This window comes from Tauraco erythrolophus, chromosome 3 (genome assembly GCF_009769465.1).
Source record: "Tauraco erythrolophus isolate bTauEry1 chromosome 3, bTauEry1.pri, whole genome shotgun sequence".
NCBI classification, from domain to species: domain Eukaryota; kingdom Metazoa; phylum Chordata; class Aves; order Musophagiformes; family Musophagidae; genus Tauraco; species Tauraco erythrolophus.
The window spans coordinates 80,427,185-80,439,407 of record NC_141467.1 but is presented as its reverse complement, the minus strand read 5'-3'; the positions used below and the strand labels follow the sequence as shown (position 1 = coordinate 80,439,407).

Here is a 12,223-nt window from a genome sequence, read left to right as displayed (position 1 = left end):
ACTCTTCTGTGAGGATTTACAGTCATCTTGACAAATATCCTTTCCTAAATCCTTTTCCTGTCCGTTTCTCCTTACAAATCATTATTAAAGCATTATCAAAATGCAGACTGTAAGAATAAATTGAAGGTGTATCCTCTTCCCTGTATGAAAATAGAAACCTTTCCTAGGTGAGCTGAGATCAAGGAGGTTCTCACAAGACTTACGTGTGCAGGTTTTTAGGTCCTCATTGATGACAAATCCTTCAGCGCACTGACAGACATAGGAGTCATCGGTATTCAGGCACAATTGCTCGCAGCCATGATTGCTTTCAGCACAGTGGTCCACTCCTATTGATTTGTGTTAATAATTGAAGAAATCACATTGGAGCCTCAGATACATACACTACGACACTGTAGTTAGTACACAATGCCTTTGCAGAGCAAAGGAAAAAGGTCAGCAGAACTTTTTATTTATGCAGTATCCCACCTATTCGAGTAACCTGAGTTAATTAACAACACCTAAGTGAAATGAATACAACAACCCCATGTGGCAGATAACAAACTTGATGAAGTGCTGATCTCCCTTGCCAAAAATCACAAAGGGAAACTAATGCAAAGTGGAGTGAAGGGAGAACCTTGAAGTCTCTCCTAGTCTCACCTGCAGAATCAAGCTTACTTTCTTTAAAAAGCAAGACTCTCTTTTGTTCACCATAAAATTTTCTCAGAGAGAAAGTATGAATATCAGTAACTCTCGAAATAGAAATGACGGCTTTCAGATTATTTCATAAACAGTAAATTCTTTTTCAACAGGATGAGAAATCACCACTTTAAAACTTTAACCTGCCAACAGGTTCACGCAGTTAAAGCCTAGTGGGGGACAGATACAAATCATGAGTGTGAGAGTGTCTTAATATGTTCCTTGTCTTTGATTTTCCTATTCCTATTCCAAGTAAGATAAAATGGAGTATTTTTTTTAGTATTGCATGCAACTGGTTGTGTGAAAGATGAAGGGGGCGGGGTGGGGGGAAGGGAGAGAGAGGTGTGAATCGGGTTTAAAACCCATATTGTCTCACAGAACAGACAGCAAAGCAGTAGAGTGAGATACGTGCACTTGCAGATGTACTATGTAATCTGCTGACTCTGTAAGTATAGAAAAAGCACATTTTAGGAAAAAAAGCTTTATACCGAACTTCCTCATGATATTTTATTGCCAACTTGTTAATGGCTATTTTTAGTTATATAGGGCCAAATCGCTTTAGCTTTTCTTGATCAAAAGTAGCGGAGTTCCCTCAGACACAAACACAGTCTCATATGTCTCTATTTGCAAATCATTTACAGATGTGAATAGGCATGTCTGCAGCTCTTTGTTTACATTAAAAAAATTTCTGTACTTAAAGTAAAATAACTTAGCTCTAAATATTGTTGTTTATTAGTTTATTTATCTAAGCAACGAGTTTGCAGTAATTGGTCCAAATTCACCATTATACATAGATAGAGATAATGTTGGCTTGAACAAGTGAAGCTGAGGTGTCAGTCTTTACTAGCTAAAGCAAGTTCCAGCTGGAACATTCTCCTTTTTCCAAGAGTTTACATCATCATGAAGAGGCTTGTGTAACTCCTCAGAGCACACAAAAAATGAGGAAAAAAAAAGAAAATAAAAACCCTCAGTATTCTCTGTGAAAAATTGCATCTGTTTGGCATCGTCTTTTACAATACAAACACCCACACTAACGTGAATTTTAACATTTAAATACTTGGGGTTCTCATGCAGAATCTTTTAACGCACTCTTTCAAAGAGTGGAGTAATCACAAAGCTGCTAATTACTAGGCTTTAGAAATTTGTATAACTGTAAATTTGGTCATCATGTGTTCTTCATTACATATGTAAAAAAAATTGTAACAAGGGGAATGGATAGGGGAAGAAGTGTGAATATTTTTAAAACAATGAGTGTCGGGATATATTAATTTTTAGATATTCAACTTGTGACAGCCTAAAATCGTAATTGTTAAAAAGTTCTGAGCTCTTGCAACACATTCAAGTTTCCTTAAATATGACTTTATCACAAGCAGTTTATTTAAAAATAATTACTCCCTGGCGTATCAACTTTTTTTTTAACTTCTAGTGACTGAGTGTTCCTTTGGCAATATATATCGTAAGTGCATCAAGGAAAAATGCTGCCAGTGTTTCAGATGATGTGCAAAATGGTTCTTTGCAATAAAAGTATCTTCTAAAAACTGGGTGACTTCAAGTGGGCAATGTTGTTGGGTTTTTCTGGTGCAACACTGATCCTTTGTTTAGCAAGGTTCTTATTAAAAGAGGACATTTTATTGAACCAGTCACTGGAAGTGTAAACATATAGAAGGGGGAAGTTTCTACATATCATCTCCACACAGCAGCACACGTCAGTGCTAGGTGTGCTGCAGTTTACATAGCACATAGCAATGATACAGGTGTTCAACAGTAAGCACTGCTTTGTGTTAGGCACCTTGGCTGAACACATTTTCCCAGTTACTTGGACTGGAGAAGATGATGCTCTAGCTCTCTATTGGATCAGGGATCTCACTATAGGATTACTTCATTAGGCCTGGCTCATGGTGGGCTTTACAGTAACATAGGTTCGCACAGCTCAGATCTCAAAAGGGACCCAGGAGCATTTTCTCATTCTGTTCACACCTCGCCCCGCTGCAGTAACTAGTCGCTGCAGTTCATGAGACACACTCATTTCTGCACGTATTGCTATCATGTCTTTGGGCGTATCCAGGATGACATTTGCACACAAATGACTCTTCCATGTTAACACATGCGTGTTCACGGTCTTGCTGACCTAAAGCACAGAAGTTTACTTCTCTGAAGACAAAACCAGTGAAGAATTCAAGCCAGCCATGAAGTAAACGGCTTAGAAAAACTCACTTTTCTTAAATGATACTGGATTCTGTGCTTTGGACACTGTTAAAGTTGACAGTGAGCTGAGGATCTGAGAGTGGATTGCAAATACGTGGCTACGCAAGACTTCACTTTGACTCCCTCAGTCATCAGAAGTAACGCATTGTGGTGAAGGAGGAATGCCTGGTGCTGGTCACCAGTGATGCGTTCTCCCTGATTTATAAAGAGGGCATATATGCAAATGTTCTAGTTTATTTTAAAAGCTTGTCTAACATAAGCCAAGTTATAACAAGTTTTGGAATCAGAGCTTAATCCTGGAAACGTCACCAGGTTTACAGACAAATCCAAAGCCCCCTAAGGTTAAGGAAAAATACTCCAAAAGGGAATCACAATTAGCCTTTAATTCGCAATTACATCCTTGGCAATAAACATTCTACACAATGCTGTTCTTTTGTTCCTATACTCCCCAAGGCACATCCAATCTATAAAAACCTGAATGTATCAAAATACCATTAGATAATAAAAAACAGAATAGCATGGATTGCTGTAAAAATGGCAGTGTGTAGACAAAGATGCCTCATGAAAACACATCTTTAAGACTGAAGGAAGATATAGCTCCAAAACTAGACACATTTTATGAGTGTCTAGAAATATAATTATGTTGCTCCAGGCAAGCTTCTATTCATAAAATATCACTAGTATAGTTCTCCCGCTCAAGAACTGAGTCACCAGATCAGGCTAGTTCATTTTACTGAATATACTCTCCTTACACTTTAACAACATTGCACTGAAAATCTGCTGTGATTCCAGGCTCCCACTCAAGAAGAGCTGTAAACACAAAAGTCTTTTTAAAGTAAATAGTATGTGTGATTGGTTTAGAAACCTGACATTGCTGAGGCTGTTTTTACAATTTTTGCAGGAAACTGGGGGGTTTCATGTGTGACTTTAAGTTGATTTTAGCAACTATGCTACCTATCCAGTACTTTCCCAAACTAGTGAAATACATCTATCTTTGGCTATACTAACCAGGCAAAGCAAGGTGATTTTTTTTTTTTTTAAAAGCTGTTTGTGTCACTAGAAGACAAGGTCAGAAAGTTTCAAATAAGTAAATGAACTTCTGTTTTTTGAGCCACTCTGGTTCCTATATAACACCTCAGGTTTCCATAAATCTCTTCAGAAAACGTCTAATATAGAATCTAGCCTACAGAACAGCAAACTGTATTTTTTCAGCATGACTGGCTCAGTTAAAATTCAAGTTTATAACGAAACATTTGTTTCAACATTACAGAGAAAACTGTCATCCTCTCAGAAGGGAAACCATTCACAGCAGGTTGAAGAAATAAAAGCAGATGAACTTTACTATGTCCAAAGGATTACTCACTTTTGCATGTTTTCTTATCTGGATTAAGTCTAAACCCTTCTTGGCATCGACAAAAATAGGAATCATCTGTATTAACACATTCTTGTTCACAGCCATGGTCCTGAAGAGCACAATAGTCCGGTCCTAAAAGGGAAAAAATTGTGTCAGGGACGAATATAAATCTTCAGAAATAAGTTAGGTAAAAAACAACTAATTTTTTTATTTTCTTTAGCCCTTTTTTTTCTAGGCACCATTCTGACTTTTTACCATAGTGTTTCAAATGATGAAAATAAAATATTCCTTTTTTCCAAATATCTGCTATACTTAGGTACACCTGATATGTATACTTCAATGAATTCTTTGAGAACACATGTACTACACACAGTAGAGAAGTTAGAATTGTAAATATTTCTTAACATTTTGCAGCTAAGTCCTATACATTGCCTCATCGAAATTGCCTCTTTATTTTACTCAGAGCAAGTTAGATATGATCTGTAATAAATACACAAACATGCTTTTGAATGCCGTTCATCATACAAAGCAAGACAATCAGGTGACAATCAGGTCACCAGAAGCACTGGTGTTTTAATGGCTCTGGGTGTTTGCTACGTAGTTCTTCCATTTAAAATGCTCATGAAAGGGAAGATGAGCAAAGTCTAGAAACAGCTACTGCTTGTGTGCTAAGTACTTTAAAGAGGAAAGTAACTGTGCAGTAAGCACTCGGATATTTACCACGTAGTGTTTACCACTACCGATGAAGCCAAAGAACCCAGCGTTCACTTAGATGCAGTGTGTGGCCAACACTTAGCTTTGTATCAGGGGAGTTAATTAATTTATACTAGTGAAAGAATAGTCTTAACTCCTCAGCACTGCTAAAAATAAGTCACGAATGAAGTCAGTCACATTTTAAAGACATCCAGACACTTCTGAACTCCTCATTACACAACCTGAAAACTGACATTCAGAGGTTAATTATTATTCCCAGAGGTAACTGGCTTCCTGAGGCAGGAACTGTTCTTTCCTTGTACGTGTGGCGGGCTAATGCAATTGAGCCTTTATTCATGATGAAAGTCCTCAGCAATAATAAACCACCTGAATTTTCAGGTCAAACAAAGTGGAATGTGACTTTCTAAGAAAACTGATTCTGAGATGACTACAGGAGTTGAAAAAAATGCATTATTATCTTTGTTGGAACCTTGAGGCTTTTATGTTGGGAACACTAAAATACATTTCACAAGGCTTCATTAACACAGTCCAGATTAAAGATGCTAACAGAAGGCTTCTACCAGCTACAGCTCATGTGAACCCACCCACAACCCAAACAGAGGCCTTCCCTAAAGAACAACAGTTGAGATTCAGCACCCCTGAGTACAAGCAGAAACTGTCATTTGTCCTCTTGAGGGGAGCAGCGAAAGTCCTCTTAATAGTTAACTTAGTAGCTAGGAATGACCTCTACCTGCCTCACTGATCATCTGAATTGGCTGCTCTCTTCCAGCCACATGTAGACTACTTTGCTGGCGGGGTTGACCTCATGAGCCGCGTTCCTCGTATTTCATTCTAAGTCATCTGGAGTAACTCCCAGAGAAAACATTTGTCAGATATGCATGACAGTACTGATAACATTTACATTTTCAAGCTTTTCTTTGTAGCCATGAGCATGAAAGCTTACTTTCTATTTTTGAAAGGAAAGCCAGGATTCTGGGAAAACCGGGAGATCTCGGGAGCTGGCGCCCCAGGCTCAGGCCTGTTTGCTGATGCAGAGTTCTGGCCTGGTGTTGAGTGTGAGTCTTGGCTAGTTGGTGAACATCCTCGAGATTCAGTATGTAAGCCAAATATGTAGAAATTTATGTTAACAGTTTTAAATTTACAAACATTTTAAATCCATTTTTCTTCATGTTGTTTATGCTGACTCAAAGGCAGCGTGACTCATAACACATGGGAGCCAGGGGACACTTCTGCTCTGAAGAGCTCTCATGCTGTCTTGACTTTTGCAGCATTAAGAGCTACACGTTTTTTCACTCTTGCTTTATTTTATTAGCAAGCCTCAGAAGATACCAAGTGTAAGGAAAAGTGGCTTAGTGAGTTTTATTTATGCTTAGATTCAGGACATGTATCTTGAAAGAGAATGATATGACATAGTATTTGCTCATTTCTCCCTGACTACTCCTTCTGAATCAATCTCTATGGCCTACCATGTCCAGTCACTTTGTTTTTTCCTTAATTGCAACCTGATGGAATTTTGTCCTTTAATTTTAAACTAATTTAAAGCATTTATAACAAAACAGAATGCAGTTAACATGGCAGAGACGCACAGAGCTGTGAGAAGCCTTGTCTGTAGCCTCTGTACCTTGGCTTGGGAGATGCGTTTAATGTCAGGCTTTCACCCTTGGTTCTTGCCTGAGCTATGTTACGGGTATGTCTGTGCCTAGCCTTGTGTTTTGCTGATCCTAACCTGCAGATTGGCTGATTTGATTTCCTAATCGACCTTAGATCTCTCTTGACACTATGGACTTGTCTGGCAATCACTGGACTGTTGGCTGAGCCTGGTTACTGTCACAGGATCTGTTTTGTTCTTCTTCTGTGGGACCAAAGGCCTTGTCAGAGAGATTACTGACCCTTCTTGCCTCGCAGCCTGCCTTGGCTCCCGGTTTGTACTGCCCTGCAGAGAAATGCACTTTTGTTAAAGATCTCATGTTAAAGATTTTATGTTAAAGATCTCCTCCATTCCACAGAGATCCAACATGAAACCATAGATGTGCTGACTGAGAGTTTCTGGTCAAGATCAGAGGGGAAACGACACTGGGAATGTAGTGGTGGAGTCTGTTACCCTACCTGACCAATACGATGTAGTGAGTAAGGCTTTCTACAAACAGACAGCAAAAGTCTCCAACTCGTAGGCTTTTGTTCACATTGGAAACTTCAAACATCTAAACACCTACTGGGAGGGTAAGACAGCATTGTGCAGGAAGCTCAGGAGGTTTCTGCACAGGCTTAGTGACAACCCCCTAACACGAATTCTTGAGAGGTGATGTTCTTGACTTGCTGCTGTGACCATGAGATGACTGAGTTCACTATCCAGAAGGCTGCAAGGGGACACAGCAGAATTCAGACTCCATATTTTACAAGCTCCGATTTTAGCTTATTCAGGGAATTTCTAGGAAGAATCTCATGGGAAAGAGCCAAGAAGAGAAAGGATGCCCAGGAGAGCTAGATGATTTTTAAAGGAAACTTGCTAAGAGCTCAGGAAAAAATGATCCCATCGTACTGGAAAATCTGCTTAGAAGATGAAAGAGCTTCTCAGTGAACTAAAAAACAAAGAAGGAAAATAGCAGAGGGAGAAAAAAAGGAGTATAAAAGCATTGCTTAGGTACTTTGTAACAAAAACAAAGCCCAGCTGGACCTATGACTACTGAGGCACACTAAGGGTAATAAGAAGGGAGTCTACCAGTATGCTGGTAGCAAAACAAAAGTCACAGAAAACGTGGGTCTGTTGGCTGGGGGAACAACCTCGTGATGAACAATACGAAACAGCGGAAAAAAAATAATGCCTTTTTTATTCCTGGTTCTCAGAGACAAAGCCTGCTCTCAAATTTCCATGTGTACTAGCAGAGTTTGGGAAGGAGAGGGTCTAGCAACATCGGTTAGAGGCTACTTAGAGAAACTGGATATACACAGATCCATGGGATGACTGGTATTCACCTATGAGTGCTGAAAGAGTTATGTGATGTGACACTACTGTCTTTCATGTAGAAAAATTCACAAAGACTGAGAGATGTCCCTAGTAACTGAAAAGGTTAACATTACACTCATATTTAAAAAAAGGCAAGAAGAAAGACCCAGGGAACTACAGACCAATCTGCATAATTTCAGACCCAGGATCATGGGGCATATCCTCTCAGAATCAATTTCCAAATATATGAAGGACAAGAAGATTATGTGGAATAATCAACATGGATTCACCAAAGGCAAATCATGCCTGATGAACTTGTTCACCTTCACTGATGAAATGACTGCATCTGTGGACAAGGGAAGGTCAGTGCATGTAATACACCTTGGCACTAGTAAAGCTCTTGATGCTGCCTCCCGCAGCATTCTCATTTCAAAGCTGAGGAAGTATAAGATCGAAGAAAGAACTGTTAGGTGGGGTGACAATTTGCCAGGCCACCAGCATCAAAGGATAGTGATCAATGGCTTCATGTCTAGCTGGTTGCTGATAATGACGAGAGTACCACAGGGGACAGTACTGGGGGGTTACATTGCTAAACATCTTCATCATTGACATAGATGATGATACCAAGTGCACCCTCAGCAAATCTGGATTACACTAAATTAGGGACAGTGACTGAAAGCAAATGGCAGAACTTCAACACAGAGGAACACTGATAAACTTGACGATTGGATAAGAAGATGTCTTACGAAGTTCAGCAAGAAGAATTGCAAAGTTCTGCACCTGGGTTGGAAACACCCCACACTTTATACAGACTGGGAAGTGACCGGCTGTCAGGGAGCAGCACAGGTCAGCTGCTCCCTGAGGGAAGGAGAGCCAGGAGCCAAGGGTGGTAATACAGCTGAGCCGGGTAGGGGTCCCCAACAGGACCAACAGGTGTCTCAGCTCTGCGACCATATATGTATGTAGAAGTATATGTGGAAGTATAAGACAACTTAGTCAGCCCTTAGCTGCAGATACTTGACAAATGGGTGAGTTCATACAAGCTACAAGCAACATGAACCAGTATGAACTGTACTCTGGCCCTTGGAGAAGTGGGAAACTCATCTCCCCTGACTTTGGACATCTAAAAATCAGGTGTCTAGTCTGGGAAGTCATCCAGGCTACCTGCATAGCCAAGGGAAATACGGACACTTCCATAAAGTTTTGTCAAAGGTGTAAGCAATCACCTTCTAGAAGTGCATGTCTCTTTCCCTTGATCATAAGGTCAGATGTACAGCCTGGATTAGATGCTTTCTTTCTAAATGTTAAATTTAAGTGAAATAGATACCAAGTAATATAATATAATACAAAATACAGTATATAGGTTAACATAGTCTCTCATCATAAAGACTGAAATGCCCCCAAGGCTGCAGAAAGCACAGAAACGCAGTGCTATATTGATGCATTTTTTGAGAAATAATGCTTGTACAAATTACTCAACAATACGGGCTAAATTCACCACTGGCATCAGCAGTTCCACTCACCTAAAACTAATGGAGTTTCTCTGCTTACAGACAAAATAGTAACGTATCTTTATCAAGATCCATATTTTTGAAGAAAGGTAACTAGGAATGTACATTAAGGTTTTCCTTTCACATTTCCTGAAAGTGAGTTATGACATTAAACGCCGTGGAGGTTTTAGTTTGTTTTCCCAAGTAAGGGAAGCCTTGGCAAGAGCACTTTCTGGTCTGTCAGTTCCCCTCCGTTTTATATCTGCTCCCAACTCTGGTAATTTTTGAGCTTGTTAGCCCAGTAGCAATCAAATTTGATGAAAGACAAGCAAGCAAAGCTATGAAGTTATTATAACCTGGTGGAAACATGGAAGCTTGGTAGAAGATGCTGATCTTTCCAGAGCACAGAGTATCAAAGAACTCACTCTTGAGAAAAATTCATAGGAAAATAGGCTGCAATGTTTCCTCTGATTGCGGAACTACTCATTCTGATTAATTTTAGCTTGTCTTACAAGCTGATTTTAAATTGTCTTGTACAGATTTGTTTGTTTATCTAGCTAGAGAGATGATACTCTAACTGAAAATTTATCTAGACAATAAAGGAGACTATGAAGACAAGGTTTTTGGCTTTTAAGATTGTAAAAAGAGCCTGCTCTCATGTTAAAACCTTCCTGTGCATAGAAGGGACCCCTATCAGTACCTTCTCTCCCCAAAACCCAAACTACCCTCTAAAACAACTTTCATTGCTTTCATTACCTTTGGTTTCAAGGGCACTCCAACATTTTTTGTACCTGACACATTATTCAGCGTTCCTAGGACCAGTGGGAGTATTACTGCTGAGAACTGGAAGATACAAGAAGTACAAACTGTTCATAATAAAACCTTATCATAACTTACTTCTGCAAGTTCTTTTGTCTGGATTTAAAATGAACCCTGTGTGGCATCTACAGTAATAGGAGTCCTCGGTGTTAACACATTCATGTTGGCAACCTTGGTTATCCAAAGCACAGTAGTCTACAACTGAAAAAGACCAACATGTACAATTAGAAAAACAAAATTAGAATTATTATGCATAGAGATTATGGTACTAGTTACACACAGTAGCTATAGAAAAAGGAAAAGCTGACATACTTTCTGTCGTGAAGAGTCTTTCTGCAAAACGTAGTGCATGTTCAATACCAGTTGGTACATCAAATTTGATATGAGTCCCAGACCATTTCTCCTACCCTTTGAACATTTATCAACTCTCAGATTGTCAGGAGGCTTCTCAATATGTTTTTTCAGATCTGGAAACCATGCCTCAGTCAGTAACTCTGTCCAGATGTTCGCATTGAAGACCAGGGCGTAGCAAAGTTTGCTTCATTTAGTTCTGTCTTGTGTCTCTCCAGTCCCAGTCCTGGGATTGCTCTACTTTTCCTTAGTTCCCTTCCAGCTGTATTAGTTCTCAAGAACTGTTCCTGTAGCCTGAGTGTATAGGAGACCCACGGCAATACCTTCTACACCGAGAACTGTCACAGCACATTCATTCCCTTTAATGTGCTCCAGATTCATCCTGTACAAAGTAGCAGCAGCTATGAAGCCTGAGAGCTTCAGGCTGATATTCACCACTGACATTTTGCTTGTATAATGCCTTTTGTATGAGAGAAATAAACCATCATAGCTAGTCCAGTCACTCATTTCATAAGTCTCATCATTTATTACACAAACCTGTATTTGCAAGATAGATTGCCAAAGGGTAATAAGGTAATACTTTAGAGTTTACTCAGTCAAGCCCATTCAAAAGTGCCAAAGAAGTGAAATGATTTTTTTTTTTTTAAATTTCTTTGCAGGTTAAGCTGTTTCTTCACAAAGAAGGTCTTAGAAGAAATGAAAGATAAGTCACAAAGCAGCTGTTCTGTCCCCAAAGAGCTGCCAGACCCACATTAAGGAAGTTTACCTGATTCTTTCTGCAGAAGACAGTAATATGCTCAGCTTCACAGCCATTGAATGAGATAGCTTCCTATTCTTTGCCAACTGAGTAATTTTTTCACCACTTTATACTGCTGAGCCTCCTGAGTTGCTTTAAAAGGCAGTAATTTGTTTTAATGAAATAATTTCATTCAATAGCCCTGCCTTTGCAAATCATGCATATACTCAGGTGTGCTAAGATATTTAGTCAAGGTCATCTAGTCAGGAAAGCGGATAATCCATTTTGTTACTTTCAAAGAGCTTCTTTTAACCCTTCAAAATATTTGTGATGAACCAAGTCAAATTAGACGACTTACTGGCTACCATGTGAGACCATTTTCCTGGCAAACTCCTGCCTGTTTCCAGACTGAACAGCTTCATACAAAAACGTATTTACTGAATATATATTTCAAGGATATAATGTGTCATACAATTAGTCAGCTTTCCTCTGAAATTAATTCTAACCACATGCACATATTCAAGTGTTTTAAAAGATGCATTAAGAAATAAGTAGGCCAAATAGTAATTTTTTTCTATCTAGCATTATACCTTGGAAACAGGCCATACGGATTGCTCCATAAAGTCAACTCCTTCGCTGCATTTAAACCCTAATGAAATGCATTTCTACCACAATACCTGCAACTGCCCAACTAATGATTATAAAGCTGAGAACAGAATAGAACAGCACAGCACAGCATAGCATAGCATAGCATAGCATAGCATAGCATAGCATAGAATAGTTCCAGCTGGAAGAGATCTACAATAATCATCTAGTGCCTGACCACTTCAGGGCTGACCAAAAGTTAAAGCATGTTATTAAGGGCATTGTCCAAATTTCTCTTAAACAGTGACAGGCTTTGGGCATCAACCACCTCTCTAGGAAGCCGGTTTTAG

The 12,223-nt window shown here is 39.3% G+C and overlaps 1 protein-coding gene across 1 annotated transcript in view; it reads right to left on the bottom strand.

Moving 5' to 3' along the window:
• Positions 1–12,223, bottom strand: part of MATN2 (matrilin 2) — a 75,908-nt gene that overhangs the window by 25,437 nt on the left and 38,248 nt on the right. Inside the window, exons 6-8 of the mRNA XM_086608761.1 lie at positions 10,280–10,402; positions 4,244–4,366; positions 204–326 (exon numbers count right to left, since the gene is read on the bottom strand). Coding sequence (XP_086464887.1) covers positions 204–326; positions 4,244–4,366; positions 10,280–10,402 — 369 coding nt within the window. The remainder of the gene's footprint in view (positions 1–203; positions 327–4,243; positions 4,367–10,279; positions 10,403–12,223) is intronic.